Genomic DNA, 23,191 nt, shown 5'->3' with positions numbered 1-23,191 from the left:
ATTATATTTATATTATTTTAGTATATCATATATTATGTTTAACTAACTTGAAAATATTAAATAAAAATAAAGTTTAAATTTTTTACATTATATAACAGATATTTTTGAATTAAAAACCATATTAAAATATTTTAATAAACAAATCTTAATATTATATAAAAATAGTATTATTAATAATATGTTACATGAATTTTACAAAAACATTAAGCAAAATGTACAATATAATTATTATTATAATTTTTAATAAAATATTTTTCACATTGCAATTTAATATCTATTAAACAAGTGTGTAAACAATATTTAATTAATTATTATAAATAACTCTATTTGTAATACATTAATATGAATTCATAACTAAAATAAAATTTAGTCCCGATATATAAAAATATTGAAACAATTCCCTACTAGTCATCGGAAATAAATCCAAACAATAGATACCGATTTCGGGACCCGAGAGTCGCTCGATATACATAAGTACCTGTAGGCGTACCGATACGGGTAGTGTGACATTACGGGCCATATAATTAAGTAATAAATTGCGCGGTCTATGAGCCTCTTTGCTGATCCATGAGCTTAAATAGGTTTCGATAATTATAAGCGATACACAAATAGTCAAATTGAATGTCATAAATAATTTTGTTAACAATTTAGACTCGGCATGAAATGAAGTATATAGTGATACTAATATTCCGGGTGTTATAATATAATATATGGCAAATATTATATATTTTAATAAGTAGTTAAAATCGTAGATAATTTTACAAATTTTATCATGCTCATTTAGATTGGCTATTAGATTGAAATAATTAATTTGTTTCCATTTAATTGAATTTTGTTTACGCCATCCATTACAAACATGTGGATTAATAGTTTCCGATATACGGTTAAATAATTCCCGATACTTATATTTACCGCTTACCATCAAAGCGGCCCAAATGGAAAAACCAATAAATAGTAGACTAAATATTTCAATAATACTCAAAACATTATTAACAATTGCTATAAACATAATGATAATAGACATGTTTGACTCATTATTATCAATAATTGCCAATTTATAGCCATATAACATAAAAACAATAGTTATTGTCGATGTTAAATAAATTAACGGTCGTATAATATAATCGATAATTATATTTGCTTTGAAAACAAAATTTTTAATCATTTGTTTGTTTTTTATAAGATATTTGAAACGATTGTATTTAATATGATAGACATATTGTGCAAAATACAAACATCGGGTCCACTCCTGATAGTGTATAACACTTCGTATAAAATAAGTGGCAAATGAAAAGCTGGTGATCAGTATTGCAGCCAATGATGGGTTAGTCAACACATAGGTTGGATCACCCAATAGATCACTAATCCATTGCTTGTATAGATATATATTGATATTTTATTTAATTAGATTTTAATAATAACAACAAAAAGATAATTAATAACACATACCTTTTTGATGAATATAATAATTGCATATTTGATTGAATTGATTAATAACATTGAATCAATTATGATTACACAAATAAATTTATAAATATTTAATTTATTTATTAAATAATCATCCAATGTATTTGATATAGACAATAAATAGAAATTAGCTAACATTTCATATTTTTCTATTAGTAGTCTAATATCATAATATTTATCATCAAATCTACTAATCAACTTATTATACATAGTTATTAATATTTTTCTAAAATTTGTATTATTAAAAAAAATAAATCATACATTAAAGTTTAACATAAAATCATTTATACATTGAAGGGATAAAAAATTAATATAAAATTTAAAGTTAAAAAACATTTATTTAAAAACTTATGGGACAAGTGATCACATTATTACAGACAACACAATGATAATAATTAAATTAAAGTTACAGTTTATATAAGTTAGTAAAAACTATTAGATATTTCTAGAAATGTAATTAATCTAAAAATACATATTATATGAAATCATTTACAGGAAATCATTAACAATTAATATTAGATATCAATAAACAAAATATATTTTTAAATTCATATTAAAAATATTGAATTTTGATAAACATTTAAATAATTAATTTTATGTAGAAATATGTTTCTACAACATTTTTACTATTACTAAAAAAACAAATAAAAATATCTGTCTATATTATATATATTGTATTTAAATAAAGCAGTGCATTTTTAATAAACATTTAGTAAATGAAATGTATTGAAATAAAAAAAATTAAGTACCAAAAAATATCAAATAAATATATGAATAAATTATTAAAGTTTCACAATTTCTATTGATTTTTCAATCAAAATAATAACAAATTATTTTAATCTAACATTAATATGTATTTTGCGTGTACTCTAATTAGATTTGTATTATTTTTAAAATAGAAATTTATGGATCAAAATATTCTAATAATTAGTTTAAGTTTAATAAAATTATTTTTAACTTAACTTATTTTGACATATAAAATCTGTCAAATAAAAATAAAAATAAAATAAAAATAACTATAATTCATAACATAAACATTTAAATATTGGTGTCACATATAAAAAAAATTATTCATAACTAAATTGTATACAATAGTTTCATTATATCAATATATAAATATTTATTTAGTTATTCAATAACTATCAATTTATTTTAAAATTTAAATAATAAACAGTATAATTAAAATGCTACAAATACAGTACAGTATACTATTTATAATACTAATATGATTTCATTATTAAAATAAAGTTTAGTCCCGATATATAAAAATATTGAAATAATTCCCAACTAGTCATTGGAAATAAATTCAAACAATAGATACCGATTTCGGGACCCGCGAGTCGCTCGATATACATAAGTACCTGTAGGCGTACCGATACGGGTAATGTCACACTACGGGCCATATATTTAAGTAATACTTTACGCGGTCTATGAGCCTCTTTGCTGATCCATGAGGTAAAAGTTGTGGCAATAATTATTAGCGATAGACATATTACTAAAATAAAAATCATATATAATTTTGTCAAAAATCTTGACTCCTCATGAAATGATACATAAATTGATACTAATATGCCGGGCGTTATAATAAAATATATGGCAAACATTATATATTTTAAAAATTTGTTAAAATCATTAACAATTTTACATATTTTATCATGCTCGTTTAATTTGGCTATCACTCTAATCTGTATTTTACATTTGTTAACATCCCTTAAATTTATCATTTCTGACAAACGGTTATTTAATTTCCGATATTTATATTTACCAATTATCATAAATGCGGCCCAAATTGAAAATCCTATAAAAAGTAGACTATAGGCTTCAATGATAAACACAACAAATATTAGTATAGCTATTATGGTGTTGACTATAGATATGTTTGACTCGCAATCATCAATAATTGCCAGTTTATATGCATAAACCAAAAATACAAAAGTTATCGTTGATGTCAATTGAATTAATGGTCTAATAATATAATCAATAATTACATTAGCTTTGAAACTAAATTTTTGGATAAAATTTTTGTTTAAATATTTGAATCGACTGTATTTGATATCATAGAGATATTGAATAAAATACAGTCTATGTTTCCACTCGTGATAATGACATACACTTCGTATATAATAAACGGAAAACGAAAATATAGTGATTAACGATGCAATCAATGATGGATTAGTTAACTCGTAAGTGGGATCACCCAATAGATCACTAATCCATAGCTATTTATTAATTTTTAAAAATTATATTATATTTTTATAAATATCAATCAAAATAAATAATTTACCTCATTAACAAATGCAATGATTGCATATTTAATTGAATTGATTAATAATAATAAATCAATTATGATTACTTTGATATATTTATAAATATTTCGTCTATTTTTTAAATAATCGTCCAATGAATTTGACATAAATATTAAATAAACATTAGTTAAATACTCATATTTTTCTAGTAGTTGTCTAATATCATAATATTTATCATCAAATCTATTAGAAAACTTTTTATACATAATGTTCAGCATTTTTTATTATAAAAATATATCTAAAATTTAATTTATATAAATAATTAAAAATAATAATTAAGACGTTACAAATCTAAATATTAATCTAAATATTTTATTAACATTAAATTTATTAAACAATCATTATTAATGTATGTCATAATATTAATGAATTTTTTATACAGAATATCAATTGAATTTATAAAGATTCTCATAGTTTTTATTGATTTTTTAGATATGATAATAAAAATATATTTTTATATATTATTTATTACGTAATTTTCATATATTTTTATAACATCAAACTATGTATTATTATTATAAATTATAAGATAAAGGTATTATGTTAATTAGTCTTACTTATATTAAAATGTCTCTAATTAACTTGATTTGACATTAAGTTTTTTAAATAAATTATCATTTAATAATTAAAAATTATAAACTGTTTCTTATAAATAATTAATTATAAATTAAAACATATAAACTACGATTAAAATTAATAATTTAGTTATTTTTAATTTACTAACAAGCAAGTAGTATAATAAACAATAAATAACTAATTGTAATAAAAAATATAATATTAATATAATCAATTGGAGAACAAATTAAAATTTAAGTATACAGTATTTAGATTACATAAAAATCATGTAATTACTTTAATTGATTAAATATTTTATATATAAACATTTTCTATTAATAATTTATTAGGCATTTTAATGATTAAAAATTTAAATTATTATTTTATTTATTTATTTATTTACAAAACCATAATTGATTATTAGGATAGTCTTAATATACTTATTATATTTATAAATAAAATTAATAATAATAAAATTTGAAACTTTATGGAATTTTTTATATTTACAAATAAAATAACTATAAAGTAATAATAATAAACAGATCATTAAATGTTCACAAAATATCATTATAATAGAAAACTAGTAATTATGATTGTATTATCAAATCACTCTTTAATATAAAACATAACACATGATACATATATATATATATATATATTTATATGTTTTATATGATGTCTTACATAGATTATTATATTTAGCACAAGTATTGGTGTCACTGATTACATAACAAATAGTTTGACCGAAAAATGTCATAATTAAAGAGTATAAATATAGTTATTTAATGTCTATCATTTTTTTTAACTAAATTAGAAAATATAAATTTTTATATTAATTATTTCAATTATAATAATACTAAATATGATTCATAAGCTTCGTGTGCTGTTCGTACCTATCGATGCCGTCGGACACGTAAACGCAGCCATAGGTATTGCACAGGTATTGCTGGACGCCGGACATGAAGTGATGTTTGCCATTAATGTCCAATGGAAAGGACGACTAGAGCCGTACGGCATACAGGAAGTGTTGGTCACACAGAGAGACAGATCAGCCGATGACGATCCGGCTAAATACTGGGCCGATCTGTTTGTCGGCGGTAATGGCACCACACGATTGACACCATTAGAGTCGATAATAAATACCCGGACAAAACTAGTGCCTATATTTATTGAGGAAACTAAAAAATTGGACAAAATATTAGATGAATTATTACCGAAACTCAAGCCAAATGTTATAATACTGGATCAGGTGCTTAATATACCATCGATTGTAATGTCGGGCATACCATGGATACTGACTTGTAGTTTCAATCCGTTATCTTTTCTTGAAGATGAGCGCACACCTCCATCTAACTCAGGTATTATTCACTTTTTACTTTAATTATTTTAGTTATTTATTATTTACCGATAAAAGATAAAAATAGTAGAAATAAAAAGTATTTATTTTTTATTATTACAGGTTTGCCAGCTTCGGGATCAAAGAGCGAGTGGAAAACCTTTAGAGAAGCCCTGTTTGCATCTCAACGGCCAATAATCGAAGATTTTAGCAAATATCTGGTCTCACGTGGACTACCGGCTCTAACTGGTGACATGTTTTGGCACGAATCGCCTAATCTCAATATATATGGTTTTCCACTGGAGTTAGACTATCTCGATATGAGACCATTGCCATCAAATTGGCTAAGATTTGATAATCTTAAGCGTAACGAAAAATCAATCAAATTTGAAATACCGCAACAATTGCGGGACAAACCGGGAAAACTTATATATTTTTCATTGGGATCTATGGGCGCAGCAGATGTCCAACTCATGAAACGATTGACTGCTATTTTGGCCAAATCTGAGCACAGATTTATTGTAGCAAAAGGACCCAAACATACTGAGTATGACTTACCTGATAATATGTGGGGACAACAGAGTGTACCTCAACTACAAGTGTTACCTATTGTTGATTTGGTTATAACTCATGGAGGAAACAATAGTATAGCTGAAACTTTTTATTTTGGTAAACCTCAAATAGTTATGCCATTATTTGGTGACCAAAATGATAACGCACAGAGAGTTCATGAGTTGGGTTATGGTATACGACTGGACACATATAACTGTACGGAAAATGAGTTATTGTCGGCAATCGACACACTGTTGAATGACAACAAATTGATTGATAAACTAAAACAAATTGCACAACGAATTCAATCAGATAATAGTTTAGCAAAATTACCAGAAATTATTAAAAACATTGTCGAAAACAATAATTATAATTTAGAAAATTTTAAAATACAATAACTATTTTATTAAAAAAATTATTTATATTTAGAATAAAATTAAATATTAATAGATTTTATGTTCAACTTATTTGTTAAAAAATTGAAAACTTCAGCTTTTAATACTTTAATAATTAACTTAATATTATTAATACTTGTATTTTCTAAATAAATAAAAGTTATTACAAATTATAGTGAAATTATAGATTTATTAATGATTAGATAAGTATAATTTTTTTTTTATAATTATTTAATTTCTGTGTAAATATTTGTATAAAACTCATCAATCAATTGGTGTTAAAGATTAAGATTTTTATTACTGTTTATGTCTTACCGATAGTCCGGTTAATATTGAACTGTCCGTCAATAAGTCAATTGACTTATTCAGGCAACACATGTCTCATCATATGATTTATTATTATCATTATGTTATTAATAAAATTATAATTATAACATATGATAATAATAAATTTTACAACTATATGTTTTTTTTTAATTTACAAATAAAATTTAAGTTTACTATACAGTAAAATAATAATCCTGTATCTTTTAATATTTCCAAATTATCATTATTGTATTTTAAGTGCAAAATATGATTATATTATTTATATATTAAATATAATAACTATCAAACATATAATAATATACACACATTTACAAAATCGAGTAGTAGTACTGTTTGCGGACTATATATCAATAATGGTATTACTAAATAGCATTAAATATTTAGCTAAAATATAGAGAAACTCCCCCGAAATTTGCTATAAAATTTCCATTAAATTATAATTAGTAATTTTTTAATAATATATATGAAAACTTTAACTTTAAAAAACAAATTTGTCCATCAGCTTAACATTTTAGTTGACACCATTGTTAGTGATTGTTAAGCCATTTTTATTTAATGTAATATTTAATAAATTATAAGTTTTTACATAATTATCTTTTTATTATCATTTTTTGAAAATTTTTTAGGTAAATATTTTTAGTGCGTTTTTCTGTATTTTAGTCAAATTTCATGATATTTATCTTTATTGAAATATTATATAAGTCCGCAAACAGTACTACTATTTGATTTTGTAAATGTGTGTATATCATATAATCATATGTTTGATAGCTATTATATTTAATATATAAATAATATAATCATATTTTGAACTTAAAATACACTAACAAGTATTGGTATCATTGATAACATAATAAATATTTAAAATTATATGAAAACTTTAACATTAAAAACAAATGTGTCCATCAGCTTAACATTTTTGTTGACACCATTGATCATCAAATCTTAATTTATTGGAATCAATGCCATATTGAATGGAATCCACTTGTGTGTTGAATTGATGGACACATAAGTTAGTGATTGTTAAGCGATTTTTTTTAATGTAATATTTAATAAATTATAATTTTTTACATAATTTTCTTTTTATTATAATTTTATGAAAATTTTAAGGTAAATATTTAGGGAGTTTTTTTTTATAGTTTTTAGTCAAATTTCATGATATTTATCATTATTGAGATAAAATCACGCAAAAAGAACACTTGATTTTGTAAATGTGTGTATATTATCATATGTTTGATAGTTATTATATTTAATATATAAATAATATAATCTTATTTTGAACTTAAAATACACTCACAAGTATTGGTATCATTGATAACATAATAAATTTTTATAGTTTAACTGTAAGATAAAAATCATATACTATAATAAAGTATAAATATTTAATTGTTAATTACATTAACCACATATAGTTATTTAGTGTCTATCATTTTATAATTATATTTAAAAAAATTAAAATTTTCATATAAACTATTTAATTAAATAAAAGCAATAATAATACTAAATATGTCTCATAAGCTTCGTGTGCTGTTCGTACCTATCGATGCCGTCGGACACGTAAACGCAGCCATAGGTATTGCACAGGTATTGCTGGACGCCGGACATGAAGTGATATTTGTTATTAATGTCCAATGGAAGGGACGACTAGAGCCGTACGGCATACAGGAAGTGTTGGTCACACAGAGAGACAGATCAGCCGATGACGATCCGGCCAAATACTGGGCCGATCTGTTTGTCGGCGGTAATGGCACCATACGATTGACACCATTGGAGACGACAATCAATATCCGGACAAAACTAATGCCTATATTTATTGAGGAAACAAAAAAATTGGACAAAATATTAGATGAATTATTACCGAAACTCAAGCCAAATGTTATAATACTGGATCAGGTGCTTAATATACCATCCATTGTATTGTCGGGCATACCATGGATACTGACCTGTAGTTTCAATCCGTTATTTTTTCTTGAAGATGAGCGCACACCTCCATCTAACTCAGGTATTATTTAAAAGAGAAAAAACTGTAGAAATAGAAACTATTTATTTTTTATTATCATTACAGGTTTGCCAGCTTCGGGACCAAAGAGCGAGTGGAAAGCCTTTAGAGAAGCCCTGTTTGCATCTCAACGGCCAATAATCGAAGATTTTAGCAAATATCTGGTCTCACGTGGACTACCGGCTCTAACTGGTGACATGTTTTGGCACGAATCGCCTAATCTCAATATATATGGTTTTCCACTGGAGTTAGACTATCTCGATATGAGACCATTGCCATCAAATTGGCTAAGATTTGATAATCTTAAGCGTAACGAAAAATCAATCAAATTTGAAATACCGCAACAATTGCGGGACAAACCGGGAAAACTTATATATTTTTCATTGGGATCTATGGGCGCAGCAGATGTCCAACTCATGAAACGATTGACTGCTATTTTGGCCAAATCTGAGCACAGATTTATTGTAGCAAAAGGACCCAAACATACTGAGTATGACTTACCTGATAATATGTGGGGACAGTCAAGTGTACCTCAAATACAAGTGTTACCTATTGTTGATTTGGTTATAACTCATGGAGGAAACAATAGTATAACTGAGACTTTCTATTTTGGTAAACCTTTAATAGTTATGCCATTATTTAGTGATCAAAATGATAACGCACAGAGAGTTCATGAGTTGGGTTATGGTATACGACTGGACACATATAACTGTACGGAAAAAGAGTTATTGTCAGCAATCGACACACTATTGACTGACATCTCTTTGATTGATAAACTAAAACAAATTGCACAACGAATTCAATCAGATAATAGTTTAGCAAAATTACCAGAAATTATTGAAAACATTGTCAAAAACAATAATTTATAATTTAGACAATTTTAAAATACTATAAATATTTTATGAAAAATCAGATAATTATTTATATTTAGATTTATTTTCAAATTATTTTTAAAAATTATATTATATTTAATTAAATTACTATAAAATATTATACATTACAGCTTTTAATACTATAATAATTAGTTCAAAATTATTAATTCTTTTATTTTCTATAAATATCAATCAATGTTATAGTGATAACACAAAATACAGATAAAAAATTGTATCATACAATTTATTGTAATAAAAATAGTAATTAATAGTTATATAAATTAAGTTTAATATATCATAAAATATATTGTTTATTATTTAATTATAGTATTTTGATTGATAATATATTAATCAATAAATGCTAATCAATAGTTATTAAAAAATTATAGTGAAATTATAAATTTATTAATGATTAAATAAATATAAGTTTTTTATATTTATTTAATATACTCAAAATGTTTTGTTATTTTGTGCTATTTTTAAAAATAGTTTATAATTTTATAATTATTTTAATTATTTTTTATTGACTATTATACTTTGATATAAGTATTAAATGTTTTTTAACAAAAATAAATATAACTTCATTTAATGTTATTTTAATATATTATAGATTAGTTATTACTTTATTACTAAATCTCTAAAAAATATAATTAAAACTATAAAATACTAACAATGTTTAGTAACATACATATTATACAAATAGTGTTATTAATTGTTTGCTTAATTAGTTTGTTTAAAACTCATCAATCAATTGGTGTTAAAAATGACGATTTTTATAACTGTTTATGTCTTACCGATAGTCCGGTTAATATTGAACTGTCCGTCAATTGACTTATTGAAGCAACACATGTCTCATCATATGATACCCGGTTTGGCTTTCGGTGTCAGCCGTTATGGACAACATATTGTCAATGAACCGCTCGGTTGGACTGATCTGGAAAACAATGTTCCCATCTATAGAGACTCGGAGTGGCGATTGGCTAGTATTAGCAAATCAATTACCAGTGCACTCGTAGCCCGACTTATTGAAGAAAATCGTCTTAATTTGAATGATTCGATTTACAAGTATCTAAAACCTGGAGTTTTTCCACAGGTCTATGACTACACCGTCTATGAGTACACTAATGTCACCGAATCTATAGCCCAGTTCAGTCATGAGCCGTTGATATCGGCACCGGGAACACAGCATAACTATTCAAACTATGGCTGGCAATTAGTGGGCGCTTTTATAAAGGCGGTTACCGGTGAAAACTTTAAGGTCACTATAAGTAAGTTTGTCGGAGATATAAATATGACGTCGACATATGCCGAAACCTATGGGATTATATTGTTGAGGCGGCACTTGTTGTCGGCAAACTATTTACTATTTATGATGTAATACTTTATTTAAAAAAATAAACTAAATATAAATTTAAATACTTGATATGTATCAAATTAATTATATTATTAAAGTTAAGTCATTTTCATTTTATTTATTGTTTTATGTAATTGTATTTTTTTTATAAAATAGTAGATCATTCGCTAAATTACTTTAATTGTTTTACTTTTAATAATAATACAATTATTTAATTTAAATTTTATATGAATTGTTTAGTTTTATCACATATTATCAAATAATAAATGTGAAATGTATTTATCAGTTTAAGTAACTTTATCTAACTAATAGATTAACTAATACTTTATATAAAAGATTTTTAATTATAATAATTTAATTTTTTATAACAATTATTTTTCTAAAATTAAATGTTTTATTTAATATGTTTTCAACACAACAATTATTTTATAATAAATTGTTTATCATCACCACTGGCACCTATAATAATAGTTTATAATAGTTATAGTAATTAATGATAATATAAATTAAGTTTGATAAATCGCATTATATATTATTTACCGGTAATTATAATATTTTTTATGTGTTTCTAATATATTTATCAATAAATTCAACTAATTTTGTGACAATAAAAGTTAAAACTAAATACTTCAATAAATATGATAAATCTATTAATGATTAGATAAATCATGATTATTTAATCCACTAAAAGTGTTTTGATACTTTATGAGTAGTATACAGGGGGTTATACCCGTAATTTAATCCTTTAATCCTACTAAGCCGGTTTAATCCTTAAGCCGGATTAATCCTTAAGTAGGATTAATACACTTAATCCTTCCGCAATTTACTACAATGAAATAGTATTTTGTCACGTGGTTTAGTTTGAAATAAAAAAAGCGCAAAATTTAAATTAATTTATTTCTTTGTAAAATATAAAATTATTTTTTATAAGAAAAATTATAAAAAAATATTACAATGAATTATATTTTTAAATTTAAAAAATAATTAAACCATAAAACATTTAATTAATTTAAAAAACTGAATACAACTTATTAAATAAATGAAATATTATATCTAAATCAAACTTATTGTTAACACGAGTTAATATTAATTTACTTTAGTTAGTGATTGTTATTTTACTATAAGTGTTAAAATCTATAATCAAATGTGGAATTATAGAGTTAATAAAGTCTAAGTGTAAAAATGGTTTTACATCACAAAAAACGATATATAATGTGTGTTACAATTGTATTAGTATATAGTATACTACTTTTATGTTATTATTATTATTAATGATAATTTAGTATTTTTTAACTGATAAATAATATACCGGTATATTAATACAGTATAATAATTTATATAAATCTTTTTTTAATAATAAATATAAATTCATTGAATGTTATTTTAGTAAATTAGCTATAATTATAAAATATCTTAAATCATTGTATGAAACAATGTTTAGTAATTTGCATATTATTATACAAATAGTGTTATTAATTGTTTGCACAATTAGTTTGTGTAAAACTCGTCAATCAATTGATGTTAACGATGACGATCGGTATCACTGCTTATGTCGTACCGATAATCCGGTTAATATTGAACTGTCCGTCAATAAGTCAATTGACTTATTGAAGCAACATATGTCTCATCATATGATACCCGGTTTGGCTTTCGGTGTCAGCCGTTATGGACGACATATTGTCAATGAACCGATCGGTTGGGCTGATCTGGAAAACAATGTTCCCATCTATAGAGACTCGGAGTGGCGATTGGCTAGTATTAGCAAATCAATTACCAGTGCACTCGTAGCCCGACTTATTGAAGACAATAGACTTAATTTGAATGATTCGATTTACAAGTATCTAAAACCTGGAGTTTTTCCACGCAAACAATGGAAAGGCCGAGAAGTGGACATCACTTTAGGACAGTTGATGTCACACACGGGTGGCACACGAGTCACTAAAATACTCGACGACAGTGCAAACGTCTATGAGTATACAAATGTCACCGAATCTATAGCCCAGTTCAGTCATGAGCCGCTGATATCTGCACCGGGAACACAGTATAACTATTCAAACTTTGGCTGGCAATTGGTGGGCGCTGTCATAGAGTCGATTACCGGTGAAAACTTTAACGACACTATAAATAAGTTTGTTAGAGATATACATATGCCGTCAACATATGCCGAAACCTATGAGATGTTGGTTAGGCATCGGGTGCACGACTATATTAAAAGTGATTCAGAATATTTGTTGCACCCGACGAAAAATAAATCGGAGTTACATATTATGAACGCCATGCTCTACGATGACTTACTTGCAATGGAGGCCCAGTGGCCGTGTGGCGCCTTAATGTCTACTGTCGATAATTTATTGACATTTAGCGACTTTATGCTCGATAGCTATAACAATGTCAACCATACTAAGCCAGGTATGAGTTTAAGCTATTATTTATTAAATATAATTATATAAAAATATTAATAATATTATATTAATTCAGATCTTTTAAAGTCTGAAACAATTAAACAATTATGGAAACCAATTATTGATGCCTATAGTGATGACTTTGGTACACATAAACAAGGTTATTTATATCTTATAGAAATGTAATTTTTTACATATTATATTGTATTTTAAAGATATTTAATTATTTTTGTTATTTTAATTTAATTTAATTATTTATATTAATTTTTTACATTAATATATTATATAATATAATTTATATCTTATGATAAAATCTATTATATTTTATTATAATGTTTGTTTTCATATTTATATATATATTAGCTCATGGTTGGCTAATAAATGATTTGAAAAACCCTATCCAATGCACTAATAAATGTCAAATGCCTTCAACAATAAAGCGGGTTATTTGGAAATCTGGTGGCCTTACGGGTCTGACCACTATTATTATGATATTTCCCGAACAGCATATTTGTGTAACACTATTGACAAACAATTCAGATTTTGATGAATTCTATGAGTCGGCACTTATTATTGGCAAACTATTTATGATGTAATTAATACATTAAATATAATTTTATTAATCATTATTACGCAATTAAATGTTAATTTTTTTAATTAATGTAATTTTAAAAATAATTAAAATAATTTCTTATGAATTAACTATTATTTCTTTATATACTTTTTTAGTTTTTGTAAAATTCCCAACTTATACAAATATAATTATAATATTAATATAATAAATGTTTGGTAATAACTTATATTATTTTTTAATTTATTATTATGTAATTTGATTTACCGGAGTAGTTAAGACATAAGGATAGTCGTGGGGAAAACATTGCTGTTATCCCCTTTTAATGTATAACTGAGATCATGTGAAACAATATTTGTTATTTGATTTGTATTAATAGTATTAATTTTAAACTTCATATATTATTTTAAATGTATATGTGTTTATACATAAAGTTATAAAGGTAATTTAATCTCTTAATTCTTTTATTATAAATAATAAGATTTAATACACATAATCACTATTGATATTCACTAATGATTAAAATGAAATAATATTTTCTAAAACCACAATTACCTGGTTAATTTTTGAAAATAAAAAAATAAATAAAGTTTTTTTTTATTCACAAATATACTATAAAAGTTTAAAAAACTAATCTAAAAATTATAGTTATTAGAATAAATTATTTTTATAATATTAAAAATAATAAATATATAAAAGATTATAAATTAATTATAAACTATATTAAAGATACGATAAGAACTTTGAAATAACTATTAAACTATTATTTACTATAGTTTATAATAACATCATTTCAGTTTTTTAAATTCAAAAATTAAATATTTTTATTTATAGTATATTTCTGAAAATATTTAGTATTTTTAAAATTTATTTAAATTTTTTTTGTGTCTATTTATGCAATTATTGTTATAAACTTTATGTACCGAAGCTGTAACTTATACTATATAATACATTTTACATTTTATTTTATTGGATTTAATATTATTAAAGTACACAACTTTTAAATGTATAACAACTAAACTGATCAAGTTCATTCTATAATATTATAATAGATTATGAATTATAGTCATATGTAGTGCTTATGGTCTGACAATTAATCAATTTTATTTATTTATTTAATTTTAAACTTTGTATCAAGATAGAATAGTATCTATTATCTTAAACTATATTAAATATACAGTATATTTATTTATTATAATATACTTGAATAAGTAGCACTTTGTTATACACTTGCGTTGAGTACTTTAATATTAATTTTATTTTTTTAATCAATTAATTAATTAATTAATTATCATAGAAAAACTTTTTTCTTAATAAAAATTTAACCTAATTTTTATTAAGAAAATGTATGTAATTTATTATATAATATAAATTGTTTAATTTTATCAAATATTATCCAATAAAATAAATGTAAAATATATTTATCTAAAATAATAGTTTTAGACACTATATATAATCTCTTAAATTTTAAAACAAAATTAATTAAATTATTTAACTATTAATAAATAATTTTTATTTAATAAAAATATAAAAACAATATTTTCTAAAATAAAATGTATTATTTTATTTTTGTAATATTACCTTATTTTATAATAAATTGTATTCATTCACTGCCGTCATCACCACAACTGTTACCTACCAGTGCTATCGACCAATTTAATTGTACATTTGACAATAACAATACGTGTGGTTGGCTAAACATTGGCAGTCCATATAAATGGGTCGTCAGATCACATTTAGGTGGACTATTGCCTGTTGTTGATGGGGCCGGACATTCAAACGGAGGGTTTATCATAATTGATACTTATATGAGTAAACAAATATATATCGATATAATATAATAATTACTCTATATATTATCACTTTTAAATTAATTATATTTATTTATTTATTTTATAAACAAATTAGAGGATACCAGTGCACCGGCCGTATTGATAACATCAGCACTTGGGTCAACCAAATCTGGCTGTAAAATGTTATTCCGATACCGTAATTATGTTCCCACAAACTACATTGGTACATTCAATATTACTGTTGTCCATCAACAAGGAACTACTGGTAATTTATTAAATGAACGGCAGGTGCTTCATATACATGAACTAACTGGCAATCAATGGGTAACACAATTAGCCAATTTGGGTGAATTAGCTGATGGATCACAAATACGATTGTCTGGTTATACCGTTACCTTTCAAAATGATCCACCCTATGGTGATATTGAAATTGATGAAATCAAGTTTTATGATTGCTAAATTATTATTAGTCTATAATATAGACTCAATATAATAAATACATTATTTAAAAGTACTGTATAAGTAAATGATAAATACACAGTAATCAAAATCAATGTAGATGTATAATTTGAAAAAAAGATATGAACTTGATGAATTTAGAAAATACTAGAAAACATTGGAAAATAACTAAAACTTAATATTGACTATTTTATTGTAATGTTAAAATATTTTCTTAATTCATCAAGTTCATAGTTTTTTCATACATCTACATTAATTTTCATAGTTGAGTATTATATATATAAAAGTTGATTAATTATCTAATATTTAAATAAATAAATAAATAATTGCGACTAATTTTTTTGATAATTATAAAATTAAATACTATCAAAATCGTTATTATTATTAAATAACTATTTAGTCTTAATTTACAGTCTGACAATAAATATTTTAATTGAATAGTACAGAAAAATATTAAGCTAAAAATGATAACTATAAAAATTACTAATTTATATTATTAATAAAATATTTAAATTAAATTATGAAATACTAGTTGTTATACTAAATGAATAATTATTAAATATTTAATATATAGTCAATAATTTTGATACTTATATAATCTTCCACTTTAATGGTTATTATTATTAATAATCATTAATACATTTTATTCACATAAAAGTTTAAGTTTAAGTTATATTATGTAATATTTAAGCAAATGTAATGTATATAACATAAAATAAGCTAATTGTATACTAAGTTACATTGCTTAGCGTAAAGTTAAATGTAAATTATAACTCAAATTTAAACTTTTAATTGTCATTATCTGTATATTAATACAACACGAATATTGTAATTACATATATGTGAGTAATATTTTTAAAAATACAATATTAACTGTCAGTGTGTATCGTGTAAACAAAAATTGTATTCAATTTCATAGTATGAAAACTATCAATTGTTATGCAATAAAGTCAAACCAATAGGCGTCACAAATATTATAGATAATAAGTCAATTTATATGTATAAGTTAAGGAAAATATATGAGTGAATATCGATATTTATTATAACAAATATATAATAAATTAATTTTTACATAATTTATGTATTATCTATATTGCATCATTAATATTGAGTCATCATTAATATTGAGTCAACATTAATATTGCATCAACATTAATAATGAGTCATCATTAATATTGAGTCATCATTAATATTGAGTCAACATTAATATTGCATCATCATTAATATTCATCATCATTAATATTGCATCAACATTAATATTGCATCAACATTAATATTGCAACATTAATATTGAGTCAACATTAATATTGCATCAACATTAATAATGAGTCATCATTAATATTGAGTCATCATTAATATTGAGTCAACATTAATATTGCATCAACATTAATATTGCAACATTAATATTGAGTCAACATTAATATTGCATCAACATTAATAATGAGTCATCATTAATATTGAGTCATCATTAATATTGAGTCAACATTAATATTGCATCATCATTAATATTCATCATCATTAATATTGCATCAACATTAATATTGCAACATTAATATTGAGTCAACATTAATATTGCATCAACATTAATAATGAGTCATCATTAATATTGAGTCATCATTAATATTGAGTCAACATTAATATTGCATCATCATTAATATTCATCATCATTAATATTGCATCAACATTAATATTGCATCAACATTAATATTGCAACATTAATATTGAGTCAACATTAATATTGCATCAACATTAATAATGAGTCATCATTAATATTGAGTCATCATTAATATTGAGTCAACATTAATATTGCATCATCATTAATATTCATCATCATTAATATTGCATCAACATTAATATTGCATCAACATTAATATTGCAACATTAATATTGAGTCAACATTAATATTGCATCAACATTAATAATGAGTCATCATTAATATTGAGTCATCATTAATATTGAGTCAACATTAATATTGCATCATCATTAATATTCATCATCATTAATATTGCATCAACATTAATATTGCATCAACATTAATATTGCAACATTAATATTGAGTCAACATTAATATTGCATCAACATTAATAATGAGTCATCATTAATATTGAGTCATCATTAATATTGAGTCAACATTAACATTGCATCATCATTAATATTCATCATCATTAATATTGCATCAACATTAATATTGCATCAACATTAATATTGCAACATTAATATTGAGTCAACATTAATATTGCATCAACATTAATATTGCAACATTAATATTTAGTCAACATTAATATTGCATCAACATTAATAATGAGTCAACATTAATATTGCATCAACATTAATAATGAGTCATCATTAACATTGCATCATCATTAATATTCATCATCATTAATATTGCATCAACATTAATATTGCATCAACATTAATATTGCAACATTAATATTGAGTCAACATTAATATTGCATCAACATTAATAATGAGTCATCATTAATATTGAGTCAACATTAATATTGCATCATCATTAATATTCATCATCATTAATATTGCATCAACATTAATATTGCATCAACATTAATATTGCATCAACATTAATATTGCAACATTAATATTGAGTCAACATTAATATTGCATCAACATTAATAATGAGTCATCATTAATATTGAGTCATCATTAATATTGAGTCAACATTAATATTGCATCATCATTAATATTCATCATCATTAATATTGCATCAACATTAATATTGCATCAACATTAATATTGCAACATTAATATTGAGTCAACATTAATATTGCATCAACATTAATAATGAGTCATCATTAATATTGAGTCATCATTAATATTGAGTCATCATTAATATTGAGTCATCATTAATATTGAGTCATCATTAATATTGAGTCATCATTAATATTGAGTCAACATTAATATTGCATCAACATTTAATGAGGGTATAAATAAGGCATATTTTTATTAAAAACATTCAGTTAGTTTTGTGACATCGTTTAGAACACTTGAAAGTAAATTTATTTAAATTATTTTTATAATATAATTTCACTATTCTTTTTGCTAAGTGTTATATTGTTTACTTATAGTTTGTTTGATAAAATTATTTCAAAATGTGTGTTGTTTCGCAAAAAATAACAACTAAAGAGAAGAAAATGGAAGAAAGCCAACCATCAAAAACAAGCAAGGTGATAATTCAAAAAACTAAACGCTTAAGACTAAAGCCCATTAAAAAACGCAAAGTTAAAATCTCTCAAAAGACAAAAGAAACTTTACCAATAGCTTTGCCTTATAATGAAATACCTGTTCGAATGAGACCTTTAGATTCACCTAAAAAACCGAATCAATGGATTTCTTATAAAAAATAAAATTCTTATTTATTAAATTACTTATCAATATATTTATTTAAAAATTAATAATTTTATTGTTATAAGTATATATCATTGTATAATGTCATATATATATAATTTACAATGTACTATTTATAAATACTAATTTTAATAAAGATATGTTATTATAATCATATATCATTGCATCAACATTAAAACCTTTCAAATTAACGAAAAGAGGTCTATATTTTTCAAATCGTCCACTAGAGGTCTCCATACTTTTCAAATCGTCCACTAGAGGTCTCCATACTTTTCAAATCGTCCACTAGAGGTCTCCATACTTTTCAAATCATCCACTAGAGGTCTCCATACATTTCAAATCGTCCACTAGAGGTCTTCATACTTTTCAAATCGTTCACTAGAGGTCTTCATACTTTTCAAATCGTCCACTAGAGGTCTTCATACTTTTCAAATCGTCCACTAGAGGTCTTCATACTTTTCAAATCGTCCACTAGAGGTCTTCATACATTTCAAATCGTCCACTAGAGGTCTTCATACTTTTCAAATCGTCCACTAGAGGTCTTCATACATTTCAAATCGTCCACTAGAGGTCTTCATACTCTTCAAATCGTCCACTAGAGGTCTTCATACTTTTCAAATCGTCCACTAGAGGTCTTCATACTTTTCAAATCGTCCACTAGAGGTCTTCATACATTTCAAATCGTCCACTAGAGGTCTTCATACTTTTCAAATCGCCTACTCGACGGGTTAATATTTTTAATTAACATTATATTTATATAAACAACGTATACATAATTTAATAATTTTTAATAAATGTCTAATTAATTAATTGAGTACTAATTATATTTACATAATTTTATTACTTTTTAAAATTTAATTAATGCAATATATAAAAAGCGTAGTATTAGTAGATGTAATGATTTATTGAATTTTTGATTATTTAAATACAAGCAATCAATGATGTAATTAATATACAGTAGTTATACTGATATCAATTAAAAGTTTAAATTTGATTATTATCATGTACAGTTAACTTGACGCTAATTTAACTAACTTAGTATACATTTACCTTATATTATGTAAGTTATATACATTACCATGATGAATTATTACATAATATTACTCAAATTTAAACTTATAATTGGCATAAAGTGTATAAAATATATATTAATACAATATTAACTCTCAGTATGTTTCGTGTCATTTAAAAATACAATTGTAAGTGAAGTTTAATTTTTTTATTAAAGTTAATATTTCAAAATTATTTTTCATTTAATATTTAAATAAGTTATTGATTTTTTACATCATTTATATATTATTTATATTGAGTTAACTTTTATGTTTGAAATATTAATATTTCTATTAATAAAATGAAAATACTATTTAAAAATTTAGTTTGTGTTGAATCACTAAATGATTATTTTTTATATTTGGTATATTTTTTAAAAATATTATTCACATATTAACGGTAAGTATAATATAATATGTTATTTAACGAGTCTTTCTATGCGTTCACAGGCTTTACTAATGCTATCGGAGTTAAGCATACGTTTGGATGCAATCGATAGTCTTTCGTCTAATTGTTTGTCATTTAAAAGTTTTTCAATTGAATCCAATAAATCCAATTCAGAGCACATATAGGGCTCTAATCTAATACCAAATCCTTTTTCATGAATTCTCTGTGCGTTATCGTATTGATCGCCCATTAATGGCATAACAATCATTGGTTTGCCGTAACTGAAGGTTTCGGTCACAGAGTTGTTCCCGCCGTGAGTTATGACCAGATCTACTAATGGCAGTACATTTGTCTGCGGAACTGATGCCTCGCCCCACATATTGTCTGCCAATTCGTATTTATCAGCCATAAGTCCTTTGGATATTATATACTTGTGTCGAGTTTTGGACAGTATATCGACAAATCTTTTCATTAGATTGACGTCCACTGAACCCATTGAACCCATCGATAAATATATTAATTTGCTGTTAGTTTTCTCTCTATTTTGAAATTTGTCGGGAATTTTGAATTCTTTCGGGTCTTTTCGTATAAAGGCATCGATTGGACAAAAATTGTCGGGAATTGGTCTGACATCTAAATAATCGAGTTCTTCGGGATAGCCATAGATGTTAAGAAATGGCGAAATCGGCAAAATATTATCGGAGTTATGAATAGGAAAACCTAATTCTTGAATCCATTCATTATATTTGATAACATTTCCGGCTATCGATTCTTTACGAAGATCTCTAAACTCTTTCCAATCGATTTTATCGCCAAAAGTAGGAAAACCTGTTTTTATGATTTAAAAAGATTTTAATATTCATATTATAATCAATAATAATAAAAACAGTGATAGATGTTACCTGAGCCAAATGGTGGTGTCTTATCGTCATCAATAGAAAACAATGGACTGCCACTGAAAACTGAAACCCATGGTCTACCCGAATGTATAAGTGCTGGTCGACCAATAAAGTCGTCAATAATAATGACATCGGGATTAAGTTTATCGACAACTTCAGCAAACATTGTATTATCTTTTTTTGCCTTTTCTATCATCATTGCAAACAATGGACTTTTCTGAATCAACTTAAGCTTTTCAAGCGATGACTTTCCCGAAAATATGCCCGACTTAAGCATTTTTTCGGCCCCATCTTCTCCGGGTCTTTTGATTGGCGATTGTGTCTTACTTTTGACAATCTTGTCTTCATTGTCATCAATAATCTGTTCTTCAAAACCAAATTCACTTAACTTTCCTTTATATGTCTTTTCGATGGCAAACACTATCCTATGGCCGCGTTTTTGCAGTACTTGAGCCAAACCAATACAAGCGTTTACATGTCCGACGCCGTCCAATGACTCAAACAAAATGGTCAGCTTTTTATTAGTCATTTTTTTATTAAAACAAATTATTATTTCATAAATTGTTTTATGAAATTAAGTAAATAATTATAATATAATTTTGTTAACTTTATTAAAGTTGACTTTTATAGTGACTTTTATATTGGCTTTTATAGTGGTTTTATATGACATAATATGTACTGTATCTGTACCAACATATCTATTAGTAACTATACAGTAGTATAATGTTTAAAATACAAAAACTTTATTACGTATAAAACATTATTACGTCAAAAACATCTCTAATAACTCATTATATAGTTTTAGAATTTTATTTACTTTATTATATAAACTTATAATAATAGTATATAACTTTTATCAACATTAATAAACTGGAAAAACACTTATTAAAAGTATTATTTTTATTATTATATTAGAATAATATACAAAAAAAGTATTACACAGTATTGATAAAAGTACTGTATTTAAGATTACTATTAATAGATTAAAGATTAAATGTATAACTAGAGTGACATTTAAATAATTTTATTACATTAATACATTAAATACAGTATATTTCTTATTTGTAGATTTTAATTACTAGACTATACTTGAAAATTTTAACTGCA

The 23,191-nt window shown here is 24.3% G+C and overlaps 5 protein-coding genes across 5 annotated transcripts; 4 read left to right on the top strand and 1 right to left on the bottom strand.

The window, feature by feature from the left end:
• Nucleotides 1-5,190: 5,190 nt before the first annotated feature.
• Nucleotides 5,191-7,003, top strand: LOC128951355 (NDP-glycosyltransferase YjiC-like). The gene is made up of 3 exons (XM_054296603.1): nucleotides 5,191-5,686; nucleotides 5,788-6,534; nucleotides 6,933-7,003. Exons 1-3 carry the CDS (start codon nucleotides 5,191-5,193, stop codon nucleotides 7,001-7,003), a joined length of 1,314 nt encoding a protein of 437 aa, XP_054152578.1.
• Nucleotides 7,004-8,441: 1,438 nt separating this feature from the next.
• Nucleotides 8,442-9,759, top strand: LOC128951353 (uncharacterized). Its single transcript, XM_054296602.1, has 3 exons — nucleotides 8,442-8,937; nucleotides 9,001-9,522; nucleotides 9,578-9,759. Exons 1-3 carry the CDS (start codon nucleotides 8,442-8,444, stop codon nucleotides 9,685-9,687), a joined length of 1,128 nt encoding a protein of 375 aa, XP_054152577.1. The 3' UTR covers nucleotides 9,688-9,759.
• Nucleotides 9,760-12,583: 2,824 nt separating this feature from the next.
• Nucleotides 12,584-14,193, top strand: LOC128952985 (serine beta-lactamase-like protein LACTB, mitochondrial). Its single transcript, XM_054298466.1, has 3 exons — nucleotides 12,584-13,569; nucleotides 13,639-13,722; nucleotides 13,926-14,193. Exons 1-3 carry the CDS (start codon nucleotides 12,594-12,596, stop codon nucleotides 14,156-14,158), a joined length of 1,293 nt encoding a protein of 430 aa, XP_054154441.1. The 5' UTR covers nucleotides 12,584-12,593; the 3' UTR covers nucleotides 14,159-14,193.
• Nucleotides 14,194-15,719: 1,526 nt separating this feature from the next.
• On the top strand, nucleotides 15,720-16,385 carry LOC128951352 (uncharacterized). Its single transcript, XM_054296601.1, has 2 exons — nucleotides 15,720-15,945; nucleotides 16,042-16,385. Exons 1-2 carry the CDS (start codon nucleotides 15,942-15,944, stop codon nucleotides 16,383-16,385), a joined length of 348 nt encoding a protein of 115 aa, XP_054152576.1. The 5' UTR covers nucleotides 15,720-15,941.
• Nucleotides 16,386-21,129: 4,744 nt separating this feature from the next.
• On the bottom strand, nucleotides 21,130-22,662 carry LOC128951821 (NDP-glycosyltransferase YjiC-like). The gene is made up of 2 exons (XM_054297100.1): nucleotides 22,088-22,662; nucleotides 21,130-22,013 (listed from the first exon to the last, which is right to left on the bottom strand). The coding sequence occupies exons 1-2, from the start codon at nucleotides 22,611-22,613 to the stop codon at nucleotides 21,217-21,219; spliced, it is 1,323 nt and encodes a 440-aa protein (XP_054153075.1). The 5' UTR covers nucleotides 22,614-22,662; the 3' UTR covers nucleotides 21,130-21,216.
• Nucleotides 22,663-23,191: the final 529 nt, after the last annotated feature.

This window comes from Oppia nitens, unplaced genomic scaffold (genome assembly GCF_028296485.1).
Source record: "Oppia nitens isolate AA-2021 unplaced genomic scaffold, nextdenovo-longstitch-racon4-pilon3 scaffold1_pilon_pilon_pilon, whole genome shotgun sequence".
Taxonomy (NCBI): Eukaryota; Metazoa; Arthropoda; class Arachnida; order Sarcoptiformes; family Oppiidae; genus Oppia; species Oppia nitens.
The sequence above is the reverse complement of the archived record's forward strand: the minus strand, read 5'-3'. Positions and strand labels throughout refer to the sequence as shown.